Source organism: Apteryx mantelli, chromosome 6 (assembly GCF_036417845.1).
Source record: "Apteryx mantelli isolate bAptMan1 chromosome 6, bAptMan1.hap1, whole genome shotgun sequence".
NCBI lineage: Eukaryota > Metazoa > Chordata > Aves > Apterygiformes > Apterygidae > Apteryx > Apteryx mantelli.
In genome coordinates this window covers 31,952,059-31,978,419 of record NC_089983.1, presented here as the reverse complement: position 1 = coordinate 31,978,419, position 26,361 = coordinate 31,952,059, and the positions used below count along the sequence as shown (strand labels likewise).

Below are 26,361 nucleotides of genomic sequence, written 5' to 3'. Positions count from 1 at the left end.
CTGAATAAAGGTATTGTGGATAAGCTCTTTCTTGTCCTCTTTCTCTCCCAGATCTTATTAGCTACCAGACAGAACCCCAGGCAACATTATTCATGTAGGTCTACTAAAGACATAGGGTTACTCACGCATAACATTCATTTTCAAAAATAAATATTCTGAACTAAGTTTACACTAAATACCAGTCAAAGGAATGTCTATCAGATGAACAATATTTGATATCAACTTCAGAGAGATCAAGCTGGGGCACTTACTATAAGTCTTCCTTTGTTGAAAGTCTCTTGAATAATGTATTAAATCTACCAACTGACTAAAAACACTGTTCGGGTGTCTCAACAGATGTCTCTTGAATGCAATTACTTGTCTCAGGAATTACTTACTTAAATGTTAATTATACTAATGCAATTTATTGGAAGAGGATTTCCAAGTTATTTACTTTATTTAATGATGGAATGACTAGGATATTTTTTAAAAAACAGAGAATCTAAATCAATTCCTTTAGATGCCTGTGAAAAATTTCACAGCAACACAATGAGGCTTTTAGTAAGTCCAGAGTTAATTCAGGGAAAAAGGAAAAAACAAACAGAATTTATATATGAAAATTCTGGAAGAGTAAGGGGAAAGGGAAGGAAAAAAAGAGAGGAGAGGGAGAGGAAGAGGAGAGGGAAAAGAAAAAAGAAAAAAATGTAAAAAGAGAAAAGAAAAAATGGAAAAAGAAACAAAAGAGAAAGAAAAAGAAAAAGAAAAAAGAAACAAAGTAAAAAGAGAATAACCTCAGCAAAACATCCCAAGAAAACCTGGCCATCTCCTGTTGCACTGAGTTACATATCTCCATGAGAATAAAGCTGAGGCTTCTGAGATTATCTTCACAGGATGGAGGTGACCTTATCACTAGCTCTGGAAGTGGTGAATAGTAAAAGTGAGTGGGTAATGGGATAGCCTCTATCTAATGGAGATAAATTCAGTGTTGTTGGTGTTTTTGTCATATTTGCCATGTTTCTCATACTACCACTCTCTTTTTCTCAGCTGCTTAGCCATTAATCTCAGTCCCCTCTGACCTGGTCTTTTAGCTCTTTTGGTTACCCTACCCAAGTATTCCAAATGTTCTGTCTCTTTCGGCTTTCCCTGCCCTGCATCTCAGCAATGGAAGTGACTGCAAGAGAGAGAAAAGATCTAACATTGTGTAGAACATATGTGTTTAAATAGGCTAATGTAATGTCCATCATGTAACTTAATATTTCTTGTTATTCTCTGCCAAACTGGGCAGAGCAAAGCAGCATAATTGTACTTAGTGTTTAGAGCTCTTGTACGCAAAATTTCTCTTTACTTAAACTATGCTTACTTAGGCTTATGTGCCTGAAGTTTGAACAAACTGATTGGCTTTCTTTTATAGGTCAAATTTAGCAATAACATAAATGACAACTAAATCACATGTCATAGAATAGATTCTTGTCTCACATATAGTATACGTTGGAAAGACATGCATGAAAATACAATGGTGGAGAGCTAGTGTGGAAGAGAAATGGGCCTCAACTCTAAATAAATAGACGTGACATGGTCATGAAACATTAATGCAATTTACACTGACTCAGGACTCGGCAAGCAAAACTAGTGTCATTAATAACTAGTGTTCTGTGATTCCTAGCTTAAATTTGCACTTATGCCTGCTCATCATGGACTGACTTTAGCCCCGCAAGAGCTCAACTAATACAAGCATAAGCATGTATGTATTTAGAGGGGTCAGTTTTATTTTGCACATACTTTTTAGTTGCTTTTCCTATCATGAACCGTAGCATAACCACGCATCACAGCAGGCAACCTACATATATTTTGTATGCTCAGTGAATAGAAGACACTTCACCATTTACAGTCAATTTATCATAAACTTATACATGACATACAACTACCCACTGATTTTGTCCCTAGACTATGACCTAGTTTATCTTGGTTATGCCTGTTTAATTCAACCAAGCTGAACTGAATTTGGAATATGAACTTGTGCATATGGAAAGCCTGAGCAGGGAGTATGACCTTATTAGTTGACACACAGGAGAACATTAATAAAAATTCCAAACTTTTCTCAGTTTGTTCCCTGTGAGTTCTCATTTTTGCTGGCTATGCTGGGGCATTTTTATTCTGTACTATAGAGAGAAGGATATTCATCTGTATTTGCCTGATACTATCATTTAAGGCCACTGTGCTGATTATTTGTACAATCAGGAACAACAGTGTGATGTTTTACTTGTGCTATCTGAAGGTGATTAAACCACCTTCCTTAAATGTCTATTGTACAGCAGCAATGCTGAGAAATGGCTGGTGTCCGAGTTATGACTACCCCTCTTAAGGACACAGAGAAGCTCTCATGTTTTGGCTTGTAACTTCAATGAAATTGCAGCAGTAAGCACACTACTGAGTCAGTAGATACCTGAATGATATAAAAATCAGAGATGTAAAACCAGAACATTACCTTTTGGAACTGCAAGGGTCACCACATAGAGGGCATTTTTCACATGTGCTGCCTGAAGCCCCTGGGTGTGTGCAAGCACATGACCCGCAGATGCATTCGCCTCTCCCACTGCACAGCATTCCATCCTCAGAAATGCAGGAGCCGGTGTCAGTTGTGCAATTACAATATTCACCAGTCCATCCACTGTGGCACATGCATTCACCACAGTCACAGTCACCATTGCCTGGAGAAACAATCATTATACTCAAGATCAATGTTTTAATATAAATCTGAATGACTGTCTTTAAAATCATTCTCCTTATGTTTTCCCCACTCCAACTGTTCTAACTCTTAAACCATCCTTCTTTCTCCCCCAGCGTTTTCAATTTTAAGCCAGAGGATCAAATTTTCACTTAGACTGGCTGCAAGCCAGTGCAACTCCATTCTCTTCACTGGAGTCCTCCAGATAGATTTTTATCTCCCGACAGTGCACAACTTAATGGGTAAATCCTCTTTCACTAATAGCAGCATAATTCCAGTCTATTTCATCAGCGCCCTGTCATTGCAGGTTCATGCCAGTTTAATACTATTCCCACTGTTTTACCAGAACCACTTCTGATTTATAATGGTGTGGCCCAGAAAAAATAATAAATACATGCTCTCAAATTCTTATCACACTCATATTGAGATAAACTGAGAACAGTTGAAATCATTTAGGTTACTGGGTTAAAATTTTAAAAGATCACAGTTAACGTAAAAGTGATTAATTAAGATGGGTATACTTTGATAATTATATCGGAGTGAAATTGTACAGTGCTTAACACTAATGTATGTCAATATACTTACCTAAACTTCCTTGGAGCTACAATCATTACAGCTATTAAAAGTCTGACCCAGTGTGATGAAAGCTGATATGCTCCAGTAAAGCTATGCCAACTTCTATTAGCTACAGAGTGGTTAAAGATGTATCATTTCAAATTGTGAAAACAGGGTTAAAAATCATTTACTGGTTTTAATTTAAAGATAATTCACAAATATAAGTTGCAGCACTTTATACAGAATTGATTATAATTTAATATATTACGAAAATAAATATTTGTAAGATCATAGCTAATAATGAGACAATAATGATCTAAAATATAGACAGCAAAAATAGTTCAGAGGGAACATACCTCCACATTGAAGTCCTCTATGTCTCACACAAGAGAAGTCATCACATTCACAGTGTGGCCCATAAATTTTTCCGTACATTGATGAGTGGCAAACACACTGTCCACAATAGCAGTCACCTCTCCCGCTGCAGGAACTCTGTTCTGCAAAGCCCTTGCAAGAATTAGTGCTGAGGGAATTTTCATCACATTCACAATGTGGACCCACGTAGCCAGGGTTGCAGATACAGGCTCCACACTCAAAAGATCCTTTCCCTTTGTTGCACTTTGAGCTGTTCACCTCAGCCTTTGCCTGACAGTTGCAGCTGCATTGTGGATGAATTTCAATTTCCAGGACATCACTGAGACCCACTGGTTTTATCACAATATGCCTTCTATTTTTTTTACAAGTAGGAAGACTTACAGTCATATTAAAAGAGACCTGGAAGAGAAAATGTTGTCTCTTCAGAACTGCAGTATATATAGGACTGCAGGATAGTCTGGAAGCACATGCATAGGAGAGAACAAGAATGCATTAGATATTGCCTGATTTCTTGTAACTTTTTTGGAGGAATATTATTTAATAAAGAACAACCTTCTACCTTGGAATTTTAAATTCTCTGGAATTAATGTCTTTTGAGAATCTGTTCTTTACTTACTCTCTCTCCCACTTTCACATGAGAACATTTCCTCTTACGCTGAAAAAAGGTCCCATTGTTACAGATTGCAGTGAAAGAGAGATTGAGTCCTTCGGTGTCTCCAAAGACCTCCAGTTCTACTTCAGATCTCAGCTCCTTAAAGAAAAAGAAGTGATGAATGGATTGATAACATTACCAAACACTGCTAATGTTCCACATCTGTGTAACACAGATTGTAACTTATCCCTACCTATACAGGAGTAAATTCATGGGTTTGGCACTTTATTTACATACTTCTCTATTGCAAGAAAAACGGAGAACGAGCAATAGAAAAAAGTGCCAACAGAAACAGCCTTCAGATGAAAGCACTGGTAGTATCAGTTTAATATCTGGTATCGCAGTGTTTATTTCCCGTCCTTGCAGGGGAATAACTTCAATGCTTTATTAAATCATCTTTCATTACTAAGTGCTCTGTTGACTGATACAGGTTTTGGCTCTGGTCTTACTGAGGAATGGATGTGTATCTCTGATTGCATTGCTACCACTGTGCGTTCCTTGATTAGCCAGCATATGTCAATATTGTTCTTTGTTTATCTCCACTATTAGAATCAAGCCGTACAATCTCTCTTGCAGCAGAGCAGACGCTGAGTTCAGTTTTGCCTCAGTGTGAGGCCTCCACGACTTGGCCAGGGCAAGAGCCAGAATTCAGTTCTACGATTAGCTCACACAGTTGTATAGCTTGCTTGGTTCTTTTTTCCTCTGGATGGAAACTGTTGCTTCATGAGCTGTTGATTCTGTTTGAAGACATATTCAGCAATGTGTTCATTTCTTAAATCAATTTGTAAAATCAAGCTTTCATGTCTTAAATGAAAAAAGCTCTTCAATTTACTTCCTGAATGCTCTCATACTCATTTTTTTTATATTTAACCCTAAAATATTTTAATGTCAACTTTGATTACACAATTTAGCCTTAATCCAAAGCCTATAGCAAGCCACAGGGAAATTCCCTATGACTTCACTAGACTGTGGATCCAATAAATGGAAATTTTTCAAAAGCACCTCAGCAACAGAGGAGCAAAAGTCTCACTGACTTGGCTTTGTGCTCTTGCAAGCTCAATTGCTTTATGAAATACCCACTGCACTTCAAAGCATGAGGAGCTTGTTGACCTTACCTCAGTGAGTCATTCTAGTAAAGGAATCAGGATGACTCATTGTAGTAAAGGTCTGGTGGGGTGAATACAATGGTATTACCTGAAACTAAAAGTAGAATAAGTATAAACCCGCACAGACAACAGTCCCCTGTCCTTTGTACATGTCCTGAATTCTCTGGAGGTTTGTCTTAGGCTTTTTTATTGTGAGTTTTCATTTGGAAAACCTTTTCAGTAAACTAAATAACTTTAATAAATGACAACATATCATGCAAGATATATTCACATAATACCCAATCCTCTTTCCAGCATGCAGTCTGAGCAATAAAGCTGTGCACTGGGGCATCAGGTTGGTAATGTGGGTAGCTCTGGATGCGTCTGATTTTTCCCTCCCGTTTGTCTTGGAGTTAGATGCTTATGTTGCTATTAAAACAATGCAGAGTTTCTTAGATAATAATTTGTTTACAATAGCTGGACTCAAGGATCAAATATAGCAAGCCTCAAGATAAAACTGTGAAAGCTGGCATGTATTAAAGTAACAGGATATGTCACTAAATATTCCCACTTACGCCAGCTGCAAAACTACAAGACTCAGATAGAGTGCAACTGTGAGAGAAAATTAAATGCTGCTGAACACAAGCTCGTAATAGTTAGAATCATGGTGTCTGTACCAGGTCATTATGAACATGTAGCCATTTGCTGTTGTGAGAAGTGTGCAGTCATCAAAATATGCACCTTACTCAGCTGAAAATGAATGTATATTCCATGACAACTCCAGTTTCTTAGACCTGAATGTCTATGCGAACTTCTAATGGTGTTTTAAATCTACTGGCAGTAGTTTGGGGACAAACTGTGGACAGTTCAGTGAGCTTTAAGCCATTTACAGAGAAACATTTGTATTTCAAAAATGTTTCTGAATGAAAAACAATGAAGTGTTATAAACTTGTGCCCTTGTTATGGTACCTGTACTGTTTTAAAATTTTATTTCCCCAATCTTACTATGTCATGAGCAAAAAGAGAGCCAAGCACTGAAAAAAAAGAGTGGAATTTTCTGAAATTTTAAAATGCTGAAATAACTTTTTCATCAAAAGGCCTGATTTCAGTCACAATGCAATTTAAACGAGGACTCTGTGATACAAACCTATGCAGATTTAACCTTAAAAAAAAGCAGGCAGAAATATGCTTACAGAAGAAAATGAATCATACCAGGGAAGAACATGAGAATTCCTTATAACAAATATTTTGACAGCTCAGGCTTTCTTAACTTGCTTACTTCCTCTCTTGAAGCTTTTAGATAGCAACACATGCATGAATGATATTAGCAAATCTTGTGTTTGTACAGCAAGCACAGACTCTAAAGCACTTTAAAAGTGTTAAAAGATTTTTACTACTCCGTGGGGCAAATACTTATTTATTCCTATTTTTCAGGTGAAGAAACAGAGACATTTGGAGTTGAATTACACTGCTGAGAGCATCATAGAAGGTCTGTGACAAAAATGGAATTAGCTCTTCTGTTTTGCATGTGATTTTTAACCATAAGTCTACCCTTGTTTCCCCCTTCCCACCCTAAAAAATTCTGATTTCTTCACTCATGTCAAAAAAGGTGTTTCTCAGTATTTCCTGCTTGGAAGATTTTTAATCATGAAGCAATAGGATCGTTAACCTTTAAGGTTAAATGTAATAAAATTGGCTCTAGGAAATTTTGAAAGCATGACATGCTGCTACTTGTATACTTTGTAACTTTGAAATGTATGCAGGATTTTAAGAACCTATGAGCAATTCTGGTGAATGGTCTAGACACACTGTACCTGAATTAGGACAGAATGAGTTATGACCCAACTGCAGGAGCACCATTCCTGCAGCCACCTTCCTGCTGCTATGGGAGGGGAGCGAGCACTGATTTCATAACCCCGTCCAAACTGTGCCCCGCAGGACAGCTGAACTTGGAATCGGCCATAACAGCTCAGGAAAGGGCATCTGAGGTCACCACTGACAGCTCTGTGCAATCATCCGCTCAAAGTGCAGCAGCAACCAAAAAGCCAACACTATGCTGGCCATCAATACAAGAGAACAAGAGAGGGGGCATCCTTTTGCTTCTTTATAAAACCTTAATGTACCCTGTCTTGAGTACTGCATGCTGTTCTGGTCTCCACATCTCAGGAGAGACACAGTGGAGCCAGAGAAGGTAAAGAGAAGGTCGTCTAAAGTCACAAGGGGATGGAGCAGCTGAGGAGAGATTAAAAATGCTGGGATTCTCCAGTCTGGAGAGAAGATATGGAGTGTGAGACGTGTCTAGGTGATGAAAGAGTACAAAATCATGAGGACCAGAAGAAGATAAGCTGAATGCAGAGCTGTTATTCACCCAGTCCTGCAGGGCTTGAAGTAAGGGGCACTCAGTGAAATTTTAAAACATAGAGATTAGTTTGAAATGAGAAAAAGAAAGTACTTCTTAACAATTGATCTCCTTTTTGCTGCAGGAAGATGTGGAGACAGAAAATATCATTAAGTTCAAAAAGGGGATTAGGAAAAACTTCATGCACAGCAGGTAGGAAACAGGCAAGGATGTGCTCTCCAACATCCCTAATAAAACAGTTGTAGATCCTGGGGAAATATGAGGGGAGATGGACTGCAAAAACTGGCCAGACTGACACGCTCTCCCTAAACAGCATCTCCTGTTGCCATTGCCAGAGACAGAACACTGCGCTAGATGGACCATTGCTCTGACTATGAAGGTCATGTCTTATGCTTTTATTTCTTAGAAAGAGCATATCTACCACTGTTCTGGGACAGAATGGAGAAACAGCCTTTGTCCTAACTGGCAAACATGAAAGGGAGGGATGTAGAAAAATATCTTCACAGCTTCCAGAAAGAAGGAGGAAGATGCCATAACAATGCGATTAGAAGAATCACTGTTCTGCACCTAACACAATGTTACAGCAGACTCACCAGGACACAGCGCTGGGACAATTATTTTACCATTACTCACCGGGCAACAAAATGCTGCCCATTTCCAGCTGTTAAATGTAGGTACCTCTGTCTATACTTTACAGTACCAGTTTCAAGAAATCCTGATGGGAGACAGATTGTACTAATGATACGTTAGATTCCAGAAGTGAAATCCTGGTTCCACTACAAGTTTAGCACTGACTTTACTCATGTAAAGTTTTTCCTCTGAATTTATTACTATTTGTAGAGTCTGAAGATTAATCTTAAAGTTCTTTGAATATTTAATTTTCCATAGCATAGGGAATCTTCTGGTATTTATATTTCATTTGAAAATCATAACAAAACAATTGTATTGATTTTGTAAGAGTTAAAAGAATTTAGTTTGCTTTTCTATCATCAAGACCAAAATAATTTTGGATATAATAATGATTTTCTTATTCAGCTTATAGGAGGAACAATGGAAGAGTTTTAAGTAAAGAAATAGAAAATGGCATTTCATAGAACTATTTTTAATTGTAGCAATGGTAGAGCAGGTTTTTAATAAAAAGTGGGAGGGGGAGAATGAAGAGAGAAATCCATGATATATCAGCATATAAGTAGATGTATCTGTCTCTGTGTTAAAACTTGTAAAAATGTCTAAAAACATTCCTCTGAAAGAAAAGAACAAGGAAGCTGGGATGCATTTTACAAACAAAGCTCTGAAGAGCAGTACTGTGTTTATGTTCCTGTCATCTTTTCATATTTCCCTGTATTATCTAAAGAAACTCATTCAAGTCCTCTTTCTCAGCTTGTATTCTGCTTTAAAAACATCGAAACAGCCTCACAGGGGCAGTATCAAATTGCTAAAGCAGAGAATAGCATTCACCACAGAATAGTGCTTCTTTTCCAGATATTCTTGCAGAACAATTGTATATATGCTCTGGTGACAGTTACTGATAGAAATAGAGCTGCGTCACAGGGGAAGACTTGAACACCTATGTTAAAGAAATCTTTAGAGTAAGTCTGAAACAGAGGACTATGAAGAAGACAAGACAAATGACACACTAACATGAAATTTAGCATTCCTATTCAAGTAAGAAGTGACAGAAATTTTGTAGGAGTTTTGTTTGGAAAAGCATGAAAACTGGATATAGTTCTAAATAACACAATACTCAATCTGAAGTAATTATGGTATCTGCAGTTAACAGAGATTTAACATTCATTGGAAATAAACAGAGATAAAACACACAGAATCCAGGTTGAATGTATAAAAGAAGCTTTTCAGCAAAGTGCTGCTAGAAAATTGCTGATGCCATGGTACCTTCCATCACCTCTCATTCACTCTTTTCATATGGGGCTACATAGTGAAAACAAGTACTGGTTATATGCATTGTTTCCATTTCCTTTGCCCAGTGACAGTTCTATAGCTAATAATTAACACAAATTTATAACGAATTGCATGACCAGCGAAGGGGTCTCAGTGGTGGCTCTACATCCTGATTTTTAACAACAATTTCTAAATAACTTTTGTGACTTCCTAATCTGGAGGGTGAATCCTACCAAACCATTCTATTAACTAAGCCTTTCAGGAGGATATCATGAGAATATAATGTAATAATATTATCTGTAATAATATTATTACAAATAAAACCACTGTTTCCACACTCACTTAATCCTCAGAGAGAAAAAGAGATTTCCCGTAAAGGTCGGCACCTATGCATAAGCAACGATGGTCTTGTGATCAATGGAGAAAAGAACCCAAAACACCTGTTTTTACAAAATGGCAATCTAATTTTGAGAATATAGACATGCAGGAAGAAAACACATTACAGGCACCTTACCTGATATGCAGCAATGATCAGCTGGAGAATATTTCCAGAATCTTTCTGTAGTCGTCCAACAGTAGCTCCAGGAATAAGCTTTGCATAGTTCTGGAAACATCAATTAAAAAAAAAAAGCATTAAAAAAACACCTAGGTAACAAGGACCAAGCTGCTGGAAAAGAACAAAATATACTGTAGCCAACTAAAATAAATAATAGTAACGTTTTCAAGGACCCTCATACACCTCAATAACACGTATCCTATTTAAGGAGTCCAATGGAGAAGAGCTAGTTTCACTGAAAGGGACACATATTGCTAAATCACCTATGTAGGCTTCAAAGTTTGATACTGTAGTGTTTTCCAGCTATGTTTTTTTAATTTTAGAATGAAGATATCTTCTGTCAACAGTTATGTTTTTCTTCAATAAAAATAACCCAAACCAGATTTGATTGCTCTATTGTTGCTGTAATATTTGAGAGTGTGGGGTCCTTCAATAGCAGTCTCTTTATTTTTGCAAGCAACTAAGCATCTTAGGTTCTTGTCAGTGAGGGCACAGAAGTTAAGAAGTTTAAACTAAGGGCTACAAGTACTTAGAACAAAGGCCCTTAAAAAAATGCTGCTGTTTTGTGATCAGCGTAACACTCCACACTTTTGCCAATGATCAGTGACTGTGACTGACTGCATGCTGACTTTATGTTTATAATACATTGACAATTGAATAATTGATTTCAGTGATGAGATTTTTTTCCTTTTTGCATTAAATTGCATTGTGACACTAACATGACATCCATCAGCTAGATTTTAAATATGCTTGTTTAAAATTCATCTTGCCTGATTGTTAACTGTGTGCACTTCTCTTAGTTGTACCTATGCCTATTGAAAGTAATAAGCATTCATAGTTAAAAGCACACATTGCAGCATTTGTTTTCTTCTGCGATTTATCATAGGATCAATGCTGTTATTTTAATTAAAAAAAATTCCAAAGAGCTAATAATAAACATGGATAATTTGATACTCTTATTCCCTCCTATACTTTACATTTCCAAAAGCACTGTGATTACTTTATATATTATATTTAGAATACTTATCATTCGTTAGATTTCTAAAGTGCTATTGTAAATCAGTGGGATTAAATATATTTGATGCTACAGCTGGTGATTTTGCATTCCTGACTCCTCCTGTAATTAGTGCTGTCGGAAGGATTCTTCTTAGAATATAGAAACTTGGCATTTTGTAAGCAGTGATGTTTCATGAGCTGATTATAAAAAAAGAAGCAATAAATCTGGAACTTTAAGTATAGAAGCCTTTAATCTGTGGCATGCAAAACAAACAGCAGGGATATACTATTCTGAGAACTTTATTTTATCTTTTGTCTTTGAACAAAAATTTTCTGCATTGTCACGCAAGGATGATGGTGCATGCCCAGTCTCAGTGTAAACCTCTAGTTCATCTGTTAAGCCTTACCTTTTTAGCATATATTTTTGATTAACCATTAACAAGGTGAGGTAGACTGATGCTTTTGGAGTGCTACCATCATTAACCTATCCAGAGGATCTCACTGAATTTAGTCTTTCGGCAAATATTTATTAAAAGGTGAATTACCTTTTTTTAGAGATACTCTTATTCATGCTAGTGAAATCTGAGAAGTACATCTTTGAGTTCACTGGGGTTATGTCAAATTTTCAGCAGTGTAAATGAGAGGAGAATTTGCAGTATAAACAAGGAGAGTGGAGTATCGTGCCAAATTTATAATAATCATTTGAAATTCTGAACAAAGGTAGAGATTGGAGTGTTTTTAGCTGCAGTAGTAAAATACAGTCTGAAACACATTCTCCTCTGATGTAAAAAGAAAAAAATTGTTCAAAAAAGAGCAATTTCTGCTTGTACAGCAATCCTACTTACTTAGGAATAAAGAGGGATTTTTCCCTCATATAAATTTGAACAGTTTTTTAAAGAATTCTGCTCAAAAACAAATAATACCAACTGTTTGCTAATCTCCAGTTTTAAGATATTCAAAATTTTAGGCAAAATTAACTACTTCATGAAAACGTAAACACTTTTATGTTCTTTTATAACAAAATAGGATTACAGAGTTTGTCAAACTATTATTGTTATTGCAATATTCACAGATACTTCTCAGGTAAATAGTTCTTTTAAGAATAAATATATTCCCTGCTGCTTTGCTAAGACTTTCAGCTGAGACTAACAATGCAATAAAGGTAGACATATGTGAACATATTTTAAAAGAACTTTTTTTTTAATCCTTTTTTATAAATAATCTCAAATTATCAGGTGTCGCGGTCCGCGGGAGTAGCGGGAAAGAATCATACGCAGTCACAGAATGCAGATTCAATTCCCACTTTATTCAGCAATTTGCCTATCTTATATATGTTTGTGCAGTCATGGCATGCAGGCACGCGGCGCCTTGGCCACTTTGGTTGGTTAGCTGCTTCAGTGGTTTCACAGACACACTTTGCTAGGCCAATCACCATGCAGATTATGTCACAGGGAGCCAATCATTACACCGATCACGCACGCAGCGGTCATGCCTTGTACCTTGCTACTTGTTTAGAAAAGCTGTCTTGCCCTTAACCTTGGTTCCCACTGGCTTCTGCTAGTTTATCTGTACTTTCTCAGGATGTATCATTCCCAGCTGCACCAGTGTCCTTGGGTACGTTTGTCTGAGGCTCCTGTTGCTTGTTACTTGCAACTTTCCACCAGTTTAACCCTGTCATGACCCTCCACAATCAGGACTCAGTGCAAGGAACTTCCTCCCCTCTCTTGCATTTAATTTTCAGTAGCCTTATAAATGTTTCAACATGAACAATGCTGTTTTAAAAGTCCTTGCAGTCATGCAAAGCAATGCTGAGTTTAAGTTTGATGATCCCATGCAACCATACAGCTACTGTACAGCTATCTAAAAGAGGGAGAAAATTTAGGTCTGATGCTTTCCCTGACAAGAATGCAATGTTACAAGCATATATATTCTGCATTTGTGCAATCCATAGTATTTGTGTGTTAGATAATAATGCACACACACTTGTAAGAGGATAAGCTTCAAATTCAGTCTGAAGGGGATCAAGAATATTAAATGACAGAACTCTTCTGGGCTAAACTTCGGGGGATTATACAGGGCTGGAAATATAACATATATTTGACAGTCTGAATACTACAGTTAAGACTAATGGAATCTATCAAATCTATTTAAAGAGCTGCTTTCTAAGTTCTCACAGTCATTTTAATGTATGTTTATCCCTAAGAATGGAATTATAAATAGTCGTGGACAATTTGGGGGTCTGATATAATTAGATGCTGAGTTCAAATAGATTTTAGATGAGTTATTTGGGGAAAAGGTTTCTGCTTCAAAGGATAATTAAGTTTGGGAAGGGATTTCTAAGGGAGATTGCAGAATCTTCAATTTAAAAAGTGTTAGGGAAAGCACCAGTCAAGAATTGTTTAATGTGGTGCCCAGGTACCAGTTCAGGGCCCTCCCGCAATCCCTGCAGCCTTCAAGACCAGTGGCAACCTGTGCTTGAGACTGCCTGGCCATGTACCACTGTGTGATGGTGCCTCCAAATTTTTTTGAGAGGTGGCCAATAAGGTGAGCTTGCTGCTACGATAAACTTGTACGATGTTCCTCACTAAAAGCTAGAGGTAAAGGAATAAGAAGAAAGGTACTACTCTGGGTTAATAACTACCTGGGAGATAGGAAAGAAAGGTTAGGAAAAAGGTCCTATGTCACTGCAGAGAGTGTAGATGAGCCCCTGAGGTTCTCTATAATACTGTTTTCTATTTCTGTTCCCTGCATAGCTCAGAGAAGACACCCAGTGTTTCATGGATTGGTTCCAGTTGTAGAGTCGTCCTGAGTAATACTCCAGATTCTTAGCAAAAGCTACAAGTTAGTGAGATCTTTCATAAACTGATTCTCAGATTATGACCTTGACAAAGGTGGAGGCACTCTGCATCGTGGAGCACTGATTACCTGGCATTTTAAAAAAATAATTTGAATGTTGAACCCTCAAAAGTGGGGGCAAAATACATCATCTAAAATGGCATCCCAGACAGGAACAGCTAGGTAGGTTTGGTGTTAGAAAGAATATATTTTAGTTAACTGAACTATTATTTGTATCCAATGGCATTTGTTGCTGTGCTTTTCTTTTTCATTATTATGATTTTTTAATAAAGCACTCTTGTCAAACAGAGATCTTTTGCTGCAGATTCCTAAGCACGACTGGCATTCATTCTTTATTCATCAAAGAAACTATGTTTTTGAAACTATGATCAATTTTCCTCCTAATAGCGCTGAATATATCTTGAAACTCTTGATGACTTTCCTAACTCATCTTTTGTCAAAAAAAGGATATAATGTACTAACACGAGAAGTAGTAACTGAGATTTGGTTTTAATTCAGCTCTCAGCTAATTAATTCTACCCCAGACATTGGATCTAGCAGGCATTCGTTGCACTGAAGAACTCTCAACAATAAAACTTCAGTTTTGCCTGTATATATTTATAGGTTGTGATCAAGATACTTCCTCCATTTCATAAAGGTTTTCCAACTTATTTCTGAGTATGGTTACTAAATTGGATAAAAATAAGCTAAAGGCAGGCAAATCAATGTCAAGCACATATATTTCACCTCTCATTCTATAATTCTTCCATGAAAATTCCAAATACTAATGCAACATTTTGTTACAATCAAAATAAAAGGATTTTATAGAAAACTATTTTTACCAGCTAAAACAAGGAAAATTTAGGTCAACAATATTAGTAGTCAATCACAAGTGTAGTGGGATTCTATAGTCGTAGGATAAATTAGTTAAAATTTGTGGCATTGAAAAGCTTTTATTAAATCTAAATATTGCTGAACATTTTTCTTAAAAGGGGTCTAATTAATGGCATGTGAATTCTTTTCATTAACTTTAATAGGTGCTTTAATAGGTGCTGCACAAAGTGGCTTGGAAGCAACTCATTGATTAACAGAGCCTTTTTTTATCCAAAGAAACTTTTCTTTTACTTGCATTATATTTCCCCTTGGAAATTGTTGGTGGTCACCCTCAGAGTTGGCCAACAGTGTTCTTATCAGAGGTTTTCTGTTTCAGTATCTCTGTGTCAGTGTTATACCAGTATCAAAGTTATCAAGTGGCACTTTTTGTTCACTGGGAACACTAAACGAAGGTTTATAACTAAAAAAAAGGCAAGCCATTGTAAATCCAACTGTAGAATTTTTGTTCTTGTTACTTTCTTTGTTAGAAGAATAAAGTGTGACTATCTTCTATCTTGTAGCATATATAGCAATCCCATTGAATATATTCTATCTACTGCTTTCATCTTTTCAATACTGCTTTCTGTCACTTATTCAGGTATCTATAGTTGTTATGCCCTGCTTACTATCCTGTATGTGATGTGGAAAATCAGTGAAAGCAAATACAAAAATCGTATAAGCCTTACCGTGCTGTCTTTCAAAAACATAGTATACTTTCAAGGGCATATGTAGGACCTGTAAACAGGACTCTAGTGTCACATTTTCATCTGAATGATTCAGATTTGTATTACCTACTGTATCTTTAAAACAGGTTCTTTAGAATTATGAATCTTTATTTCTGGACCCTAGAGACAGAAGAAAGGCTCCAAATTGTATAGTACTAGTCCAGCCAGTTTAGTGACAAACTGTGACATCTAGGAAAATGGACATGTGTTACCAGACAAACGTTACAGCTGGTTTAGCTTAGTTGGTGGATAGGACTCTCCAGACAACCTGTGAACAGACACAGAGTTGCAGAACGCTTCGTATGTCCTCCTTCTTTTGGTATCAGTTCTAGATTTATCTCAGCTGCAAGAGGAACTATGTATGGATAGAGCTGCAGGTATGAATTATATTCAATTTATTAGAAATATGGATTTTGCATATTCATAACCACTGCTCCTCCACTCTCCCTTCTCTTCCTGCTCCCATTTCCCATGACATGACTTCATAGAACAGGAAAGCCTGTGAGACTTAATGTCAACCATTCCTGCAATAAAGAGTTTTCTTGTCCCTCAGTGCAAATGAGGAGTGATACATGAGGTGATAGGACTTTGTCCATCATATTTTGTGTTTTTAATCTTGCTGCTAGTTTCCTTTTTGTCTCATTGGAAGGAGACAAAGAAACAAAGAAAAATGAATAAAACTACAACTGAAAAGAAACCCTTATCTCGGAGATGAGTGTGAAGGTGTTTTTTTCAGAATGTATTATTATCTTATAAAAGTAAAAACAGGTTCAACTGTCCTTACCTAGCCTCAAAAAATACAAAAGGCTAATCATAATGATTACACTGAATAGTTCAGAAAAGTTTAGTTTGACCATCCTTGTCTATTGACTTAAAAATTACAGTGTGATTCAACTTGAAATACAATTTAAAAGTTACATAAGAACATCAAAATCAATAAAAGAAGTACTTCCTAAGTAAAAGAGCCTTCCTCTAACTCTGATATATAATTTACTAGCTATTTTTATTACATAAATATCTTGCAGGTTTGGATCCTTAATACTAGAATTACTGTCTCAGCTGGGAAAAAGGGTGAACATTAGAGCTAACACTGGAGAATCAAACATTTTAATTTGCTCACCTCATATATGTGAATTTGCTCCTTTGTTACAGCAAAAATTAGTAAAACATTGTTTTGCACAAGTTTGTCAATTAATTGTCCAATTGTGGGATACTCCTGAAAACAAATAGAAGAGAGCCTCATCAATCTGTTTTTTATAGACATACAGTTCCTAACACTCTCCCATGAAGCACACATTCGAATTGTTACAATTAATACTTTTTTCTCAGTATAGGATAAATACTTAATTAGGTACTACATATATACAAAATAAAAGATAGTGTATATAATTTCCTCTACCCTTTGAAACAACTACAGTGTCTACCTTCATACTGGGACATTTAACTCAGCAGAATGTAGTCTGAAGAATAATACTGTACCAGAACTGAGTATTTGTACTAGTTTTTACATTGGAAGTTTTTCTACATGAACAGTGCCCTACAAATTCCTGAACTCCTCCTGAATTCACGCCCTTTAAGGGTACAGGATTAATGCATATTTTGCTTTCCCTTCAGAATAAAATACTAGTTGGTCCTGTTCCATGTGCTTTCCAGGTTAGCAGGAATAAGATCCACATATTTTTTTCTAATTATAATCTACCGTAGTTTCTTAGATACACACTGTTCTCTTTTGAGTAAAACTACAGTTACAAATAAAATAGATGACACCAAACACCCGGATCCCCCAACTTTTCCACATATCATTGCTGAAGATACACTTTTGTGAGTCTTCCAATTTGCTCATGTTAGTCTTTACATTTGCACAATGCTAGGGTTGTACAAGACACACAGCAAATTACCAGAACAGTTGACATGGAATATTCATTATTGTGGTCCAAATGACAGTTCCCGTCATTAGGAATAACAATCCCTGCCAGTTTACTGTCCATCCCAAAATGGGAATCAGCATCACTCACAAACACCAGCAAATGTAAAGAATCATTCCTCCATCCAATTTTTTCCTGTAATTTAAAATACATTAGTTCAGCAAGCTGTACTATACTCACAATATAGAAAAGCAGCAAACAATCTGGAGAAAGGCATCTCAAAGCAAATGAATGGAATCATTTTAAAGTGACTATCCAAAACATCAAAACAGCTCTTTTTAGAGATGATGTCATTCCATTGTCTTTGTCAAACATTTTCTCTTTCCAGTCTTGTGTTTAGTAAAGTGTGCTGGCTGTGTCCATGTCAGTCTGCTTACTTCTCTAAATATGGTTAATCAAAAATATTTAAAGAAAAAACAATCAAGAAAGCAGACCCAGTCATTGCACAGTTTATATTTTTTACCCCTGGAAATTAAAGAAAAAGACTATAATGTTGCAATATATATGCTTAACTTGATACCAATCAAAAGTAGCAATAAAATATAATTTGACTGTGTCTTACAGTCTGACTGCTCTTCCACTGATGCTGTCAGGGTCCATTGCACTGACTTCACACAAATCTGACTAGGCTTTTGGACTGCATTAAAAATCTTGAAAAATAATGATCTGCTTCTTTGAAGTACAACCATAAATACTAGAAGTGCTAAAATACAGAATAATTAATATTATACCTAGAAGTTTCAATTACCTTGCAAACAGCTGCCTGCATAATCGCATCAAATCCTCCCTCTGGAGTATCTATATTAGCAGAGATTCTCTGTTCTTTCACAATTTCATTGAATCTTTCTGAATCATTTGTCAATGGCAAAACATGTTTGTATCCAAAGGTAGGTAAGCACTCATATGGGACACTTCTGCAAAACAAGTGAGATAGCTTATGGATAATGCAGGAATAAAATCACTGCAATGGCTACTTTGCCACTGCAATCTATCTGTCCTGATTAGTTTTTAGTTACGTATCTCTCTTCTGTATCTGAGATAGATCTAGTGAAAAACATAAAAAGAATCATAGCGCATAGATATTTTCATTTAGCTGGATTATGCAAACAGGTCTGCATAAAACATGGAAAATGCCTCCAGAGTAATTCTATCAAGATGTGTCTGCAGAGATGCAGTCCTTGCAGTGCTCTCTGCCACATCTCATTTTCATACTTAGAAGTGCATTGGGATCTCTAGTTCCTTAGTCACATTCAGAGAGCCCACTGGCCTTCTCTGTTCTTGCTTAGGGCTACAAACAAGGGAATTTTGGAGAGCACTGCTTTTCCTCCACTTAGAGTAGGAAAGGCCTAGGGCAACCTAGATTTGGGGCAATACTGCTAGGTTTTAAGGAAAAAACAAAGGAAAACAACATTAAAGGGTAAATGAAACCGGTATTCCTCGCTCCTTTTGCATTTCCACTAGTTTAATATAGCAATAGCATAAAAATTCTTATATATATATTTAACCAAATTAAAGGAATGCATAATTATTTGGAATACCAGTATGTTAATCCATTAAATGCATTTGTAACTAGCAGCAAAAGCTAAAAAGCAGAATGACTCCTAGACTCTGTTCTTCAAATAACATAACATATAACAGAATAATAATCAGAGTGTGAACCTAAAATAAATTCCTTGCTGACTCAGTTACAGCTGGAATAGGGCAGAGGCTCCAGTGAGGGTGTTGAGCTGAATTTTGTCCTAAAGATTAGTAGTATGACTTAATGGTGGCATGCATGTAGATGTAGGTACTTTCCCTGCATACCTGCAAGGGTTGTTTATTTCTTCAGCTGTAGTTTTGATAAACGGTGAAACTGGTTTTTCAACAAAAGATCCAAAACCCAGTCTAAAGTTGCTTGTCAGTTTTGACATTTCTTTGGAAAGAGTTGAACCTAATTCTTTTATTGTATTCAGATCATCATCCATTGAAGCTGAAAGATCCATGAGGTAATAGAGATCAATTGGATAATCTTCAGTTTGGCGAACTTTGATCTGTATTGTTTCTTCATGTCCTATTAAAGTTATAGGAATATAGGATACATATTAAAACTCCTAAATAGACTGTTATGAGCAATGCCATTTTGTACATAAAATTATATATACGGTGAAAATGATAAAGTATTTTTAAATCATCAGTACAATTAACACAACAACTCTAAAAATTCTCTGTTAACAAAAATTCCAAACATTCTGAAAAATCAAAAGGAGTTCTTATGTATTTTCTAAACTGTTCTTCAGTAAAGCAGTAATGATAGAATTTGGAAACAACTCTGATTGCTGTAACTTAAAAATATGAGAACACCCCTTTTGCAGTATACAGCTTTAGAAAATTTAGGTATGAAACCAGCTGAAACTTAAGGCAGCACTTACGGGAAATACTGTGCGCTTTAGAAATCTGAACAAAAATCAGAGTGTACACATGGGTTTTATTTTCAGTGCCAGCACTATGATGCAACCTAACAGGGTGTTTCTTAAGTTTCTTTATTCCAAATTTTCTCCAGGATAAATTCATATTTCAGTTACCCTGAGGCAGGTCTGGAGAGCTTCCATAAGTGTCACTGGTACCTTGCAAATCCTCAAAGCAAGATTTTATACTGCATCTGGGCTATGCTGTTTATCAGACCTTCACAGGGAGAGGCACAGAAGCAGGACTGCGGAGGCATGTGGGGTTTCCATTTTCTCATTGCCATCTTAATGGCAAGAGAATAGAAGACTAGAAAATAAATCCTTACCTTTATGAAGTACTCAGCACTTCTGGCAGTATTTTGAACTGAACTGAACTTAGCTTTCATCTGGTTAGCCAAACAGCAATTAACTTTGGACCTAACACAGGTATTTTATTTTTACCCTATAAAGATTTTTTTCAGACCATTTAGTCTAGCTGGCTTAGGTATACCACATTAGCAAAAAAAAAAAAAAAAATCCTGCATTTGAATTGAGTGACCTACCTGGTCGCAGCCAAAGAGTTAATTTTTGAGGAGAAATCTGTGTGACATCAGAATTGTTCTTCTGTATTCCGATGCTAAGGGGCTTGTTTTTGTGAATTTCTACTTTGGAAATGGGAAATTCAATCAAATTCAACTGGCATCCTTTTGATAAAAGATTTTCTGGCGTATCACACCTTCCATGAATTCCAGCTGAGTCTGTATAATTCTAAAACAAACAGGAAAAGGAATGGATGAGGTAAAAGTACTTACTGACCGTCACCAGCAACTCATTAAGGCAAGCTCAATGCAAAGCAGGGGGAATGGAAACAAAGGGAGAAGTTATACAGTGAGTGCAAAACAGTGTGGAAAGAGATCTAGGTGGCACAGAAATCTAAATTTGCCCTCCATGGATCATGTCACACAGGTGTATAATTAATGTAACTTACACCTATTTGGTATTCTGGGAGAAACTCTTCTATTGTTGGGGAATGGGAATCGTGCCACTTACATTTGGCTCCTTGCAGTACTGGGAATGTCAACACAAAGCACATATGAGCCTGTTTTTCGAAGGAAATCACTTACAGGATTATGTTGCAAATTTGTCAGTCTTTCCTTCATAACTTTGAACTGCTGACAGGTCAATGTCATTTAATAACACATGAGATCTCATAGATAATATATTCCTACAAGTTTTGTGAGAAATTGGAGGTGGGGTATGTTGCGTTCACGGGACAATTTGTTTTTTTCTGACCTATTCTTTCTCCTCAGCGCTCATTTTACACATTTACTAAAGCTGGCAGGTAGGTCCCTGTTACTCTGCCTGATGTTTAACAAGCTCCACAGCTTCCATCACTCTTCGGAGCAGACGAGGTTCCCAGTACACTCACGTTTATCCAGTTACTTTTAGGCCAGCGTCCTACTTGACCTTCTCCCATACAGAGGAAATCACAAGCCTATTGATATCAGCTGGATATCTTGCAGTTTATTTTTGTTACTCATTTCAAAGCACTTGATACGCATTCCTTTCCACAACACTGCTGTAAAGTAGGTATTATCCCTGCATAACAGTGAAGTTAATGGTTAGATTTACAAAGAGGCTTCTAGGTTTTATTGTCATTACCTACAGTTATGTCTAAAGTTTAGATCTTCAAAATCTCCAATCAGCTGCCTTTTAAAGAAGAAAACTCCTAAATTCTTAGGTTTATCTCAAAGATTGGCTGGTGTCATGATTTCTGCCAGTATGTGTGTGCATACATCCCACCAAGCTGCCATGAAAGTGCCTGAAGTTTAATTCCTGGTGGGATTCTCAAATGGAGCCTTCCCCATCTTTATGGCTATCAGATCTAAGCCAGTTTCAAGATGACCAGTTTTGTGATTAAAGCATTAGACTGGTGGGCAACTGGCAAATTCAAACCCTCACTATACCTTATGTGGAAAAGGGTTCTGAACCTAAATTTCCCGTCTGTCATGAGTATACTTTAACCACTTCTAGCCAGGTACCCTGCTCTGGATCTCTCTCAAGCCTACCCTGTTGTAGTTGTTGTATTCTATATAAAATAAACATTCATTGAGGTAGATCACTGGTTTTCAATCTTTCTTAATTTCCAGACCCCTAAAACAGTTGGAGTCTGGAGCCAAATTTACACTCAATGGCAACACATTTGTTTTCCTAAGTTATCTTTCCTGGATCCTTCAGAAGTAGACTACAAATTTCCAGGCTACAAACTGGGGAAAATATATAAATATAAATATAAATATAAATATAAATATAAATATATATATATATATATCAGAAATGGTTCAGAGCTTCTCAGTAGCACAAATGAAGCTGAGTTTTGCTGCTCCAGTGATGAAGGGCTGTGCTGGACTGCCTCTCTAAAAGGAAGACTAGGAGCAGTAGAGGAAGACAAGGAGTTGGCATGAAGTTGCCTGGAGGGAGTTGTGGTCAACCAGATTTGCTGCTGCCTTGGCTATCAGGACAATGGGCGGACAAAGATGCCTATGCAGTTTCAGTCCCTGACTCAGCACATATATTTACATTTTATCTCCTCATCTCCTCCAGTTTTTGTATTTCCTGTGAGAAAGGAATGACCTGTGTAAGATAGGAGATGATTCATAGTTATAAGTCCTCACTACATTGTCACTGGTCTAGGTCCAATTCCTTTCCTCTCTTTTTTACAGTTAGCTCAAATGCCATATTCTCTCACCAAGAGACTGGTCTCAGTGAATCCAGTTCATGGGCAACCAGGTTCTCCTATGCATTGCACGGGGAGTCTGGACGTTCAGCTGAGACAGAATTCTCCTGGTCAGCAGGATGTCTAACAGCCAAGCGATGCAATGCTAAGGATAAATCCACTCTGTGAATCTAGTCTGCTAGGCCGTTTGACCAAAACCTTCTGGGAACCATTTGTCAGAACCAGCACTGAAATGTTTGATTCCTGGTTCACGGTCATAAGCCAACAGCACAGGGCCATTCCCTTCTCCCAGACTTCGATAAGCCACTTTGGATTCAGGCATTAAACCACAAATGTTCTCTAAATTCAGACACTGAGAAATTGTCTATACAAATAAGAAAAAAATTACCTTAAATATATTTAGAACAGGACTTAGCCCCTCATTTCCTATTGAAATTTCAGTCCTCATGGCTGAAAGGTTTCAGGGATCTTATATATTTCAGTTTAAGCAGTCCTGAGACACCAGACGGGAATAATGGTTTATTGTGCTTCAGACCGAATCTGATGTCTTTTCTCAGACAAAACTCTCACCAACTGCTTCTTGAACACAGTGCATATAAAAATTATGTACTACTCTAAAAACTTCACAGGGAAAAGAGTATCATCTCCTGTAATTACACACTTTGAATAGCTGTTTTTTCAAAACACGTATGGGGAAGCAAACTCATATTTCAAAGATAATTATAAAGGGTATGTTTTTGTCCTATAGAGAAAACAGTTTACTTGGAGGCATTTTAATGTTTATTCTGACTCTAAAGCTCCTAGGTCATTTGCATTCTAGGTGTGTTCTTTATCAAACAAGTTCATGAGCCTATGAGCAAGGAAAAAAAATCACATTTACTGCTCTGAAGTTTTCAGTAATTGCACATTTTTTAAAAATCAATAAGTTGTTTTTCTTTTTTTTCTGAAAACACATGGCAGTAGTCCAAATTATGTGATCAAATTTCATTTCAAGAAAACCCTGTTTTAGAAGTATGAACATTAAAAACTACTGAAAACACACTGATGATTGCTTTTTCCTGTAGTATCATTTTTCGCAAATTGCTAAATTGTTTTTAGTAAATGTGTTTTAAAGAAAAAGTGCTCTTTGGTCTTTGGATACTTTATAAAGTAAAACGTTAGTGACATCCTAGATATCTTTGTGCTATTAACAAAAATTTTTTTGGAAGAAATACTTCCTGCAGCAAAGATATAAATTAGAAACTATCATGAAAAATATTCAAAGCATTTCTTCTATCATACCTGACAATATATACTCTGTTTCTCTACAGTTTTCATTCTTTTGAAAGTATACATACTTGCAAAACTTGATCCCATGAAGCATTTTACACCATTAATCACCACTGAAAAGAAAATAATTTTAATAGTGCTTCTCAAACTTTGGGAAGAAGTCCTTAGGTTATCATATGCAAAGCAGTTATTTGAGACAACTTCATGTAATTTGAAATAAATGTGTACTATATGCCTTGCTGATCACTATCCTAACACGTTAGCTATCTATTAGTTCTATCATCTGCCAGTGACTAGATATTGGATGCATTAGATTCACAAAATCATTTCCGTCTATCTATATAAGATATAAAAGTCAAGTTCTCCAAAAGACAAATGTAGTCTCCTCCAGTTGATGTTCAGAAATTATAACAAGTAACAAGTTCTTCAGAAATACTAACAGTTCATATTGCATTTTAAAAAGATGGCCCTAAGTCTCATTGGTCCAAGGTTATTTTATTTCTCCATTACTTCTGGCAAATTTTTAATTGTGATACACAAATATTTTGCAAAAATTAATGAATTAAGATCTAGAATATTTGCTATGCAGTAGTGAGATATCATTTTTCATCTTTTACAGATGAAAGTTTTGAAAGTTTTTAAAAAAGAGATGTTAAGTGGCTTGCCCAAGGTTACACAGAAAGTCTGTAACAGATATGTAGGAAACAAACCCAGATATTTATTTCAAAGGCCTGTGTTTTAGCCAAAATACTTGCATCCATATCATACTAATCATAAAATTGACATTATCATCATATCTAAAATCAGGCACAGATCTACCATTCCTATATGCAAACTGATCACAACACCTGTTTACCCTGTCTGGCATAGTATAAAATATATAAATTCCAGTCTGATAAGCAACTTGATGTCTGGTACTTTGTCATGAGCACTGTGGGTGAGTCAGCCCTCAGAATGACCTGAGCTCTTCTAATAGCATTTTTATTTCTGCCTATGTCAAGGAAGCTTTTTTTAAGAAAAAAAAATAAGGAACAACAGACCATAATGTATAGATTTGAATTTCACTTCAGATTCCCAGGAAGGCTGCCCTAAGCACTGCATGCATCACAAAACCATGGGCTGACCCAGTTAAGTCAGTACTTCATCACCCAGAGCTACTACAAACACTTCAAGTCTTACTTTGAAATTTTTTGTATCATTTACCCTACCTCTTGAAAACACCAAGCACAGTGTGGTCCAGAAAGCAAACAATCTTCGCAAGTCACTGCACTTTCCTGAGAACAATTCCCTACATTTAAATCCAAGAAGACAAAAGACAATTAATAATGTGTTTAATCATTCAATTTATGAAGAATCTTGTCATTTAGCGAATGTGGGAGATGAAAAAACACACATTTAGCCATATTTAGAATTAATGACAAAATTCCTTCATAAAGATATTTCTATCAGTAGAATGTTAACTCTAAAGAAAACCACAACTGCTGACAATTAACCTACTTACTTTTGCATGCTTTAAGGATGCCCGTTCCCTGGAAACATGTTACTTGTTTTCTCCAGTGCATTTGTTAAATTATTACATTTATTTCTTGTGTGGTACACTTAACACATTGCTAACATAACCAGAGATATTAGAAAAACAGATTTATGTTCCCTCTACATGCCTAAAACTGCTTCACTCAGATCTGTAGATACTTGACATGATTTTAATTTATTAAGCAAGTAGCAGTGAAACACTGAGTCACATGAATAGTATTAAATTTCTCAATGGATCAAACATCGCTTAGTATAACTAAAATAGCTCAAACTCCTGTCTCTTTCATATATGTGCTATGTAATGACCACATAAATCTCAGATGAATTCACAGGATAGCCCTACAGCAGTCTGCTAAAAAAAGAAAAAATTAATTAACCAGAAAGGAATGACTACCGAGTAAACACAGACAGCAAGTCAGTATCAAAACAAGAAACAATGTAAAAATAGTTTTGAAATGAAACTGATTGGCCCTGAACCTTACCTTGTACATTGTTATTTCTTTGCAGAAATAGGAAAAAGAGGCAAAGCAAGGCAATCCCCATTCGTTTTCAGTGCTGGCTGTGTGACAAAAAAATATTAGCGTGTTAATTATCATCCGTGTAAAGGTAGAATGTCGTAAAAATCATACATTCCCAAAGTGTATGCGTTAAGATGTCACCTACACTGGACTGCGAAGAAACTTCAATGCTATCAGGACAAAACATGAATAAAAATGAAAAGAAAGGCTACCTGGACAGGTAAAGACGACAAGCTTTGCATAAAAGTAACCTGAACATGGTTATCACTTCCTTGTTTTCCTGTACTCCTTATAAGGTATACAATCAGAAGAAAGGGGAAAATTCATCCAGGTGAAGATTTC

The 26,361-nt window shown here is 36.4% G+C and overlaps 1 protein-coding gene across 1 annotated transcript in view; it reads right to left on the bottom strand.

Annotated features, from left to right (window-relative positions):
• ITGB6 (integrin subunit beta 6) overlaps positions 1 to 26,044 on the bottom strand; it is a 37,152-nt gene extending 11,108 nt beyond the window's left edge. The window contains exons 1-11 of the mRNA XM_013960514.2: positions 25,984 to 26,044; positions 25,177 to 25,256; positions 20,526 to 20,730; positions 19,343 to 19,589; positions 18,288 to 18,453; positions 17,513 to 17,674; positions 16,735 to 16,830; positions 10,144 to 10,233; positions 4,251 to 4,385; positions 3,616 to 4,033; positions 2,465 to 2,687 (exon numbers count right to left, since the gene is read on the bottom strand). Coding sequence (XP_013815968.2) covers positions 2,465 to 2,687; positions 3,616 to 4,033; positions 4,251 to 4,385; positions 10,144 to 10,233; positions 16,735 to 16,830; positions 17,513 to 17,674; positions 18,288 to 18,453; positions 19,343 to 19,589; positions 20,526 to 20,730; positions 25,177 to 25,256; positions 25,984 to 26,044 — 1,883 coding nt within the window. The remainder of the gene's footprint in view (positions 1 to 2,464; positions 2,688 to 3,615; positions 4,034 to 4,250; positions 4,386 to 10,143; positions 10,234 to 16,734; positions 16,831 to 17,512; positions 17,675 to 18,287; positions 18,454 to 19,342; positions 19,590 to 20,525; positions 20,731 to 25,176; positions 25,257 to 25,983) is intronic.
• Between the last annotated feature and the right edge of the window lie 317 nt (positions 26,045 to 26,361).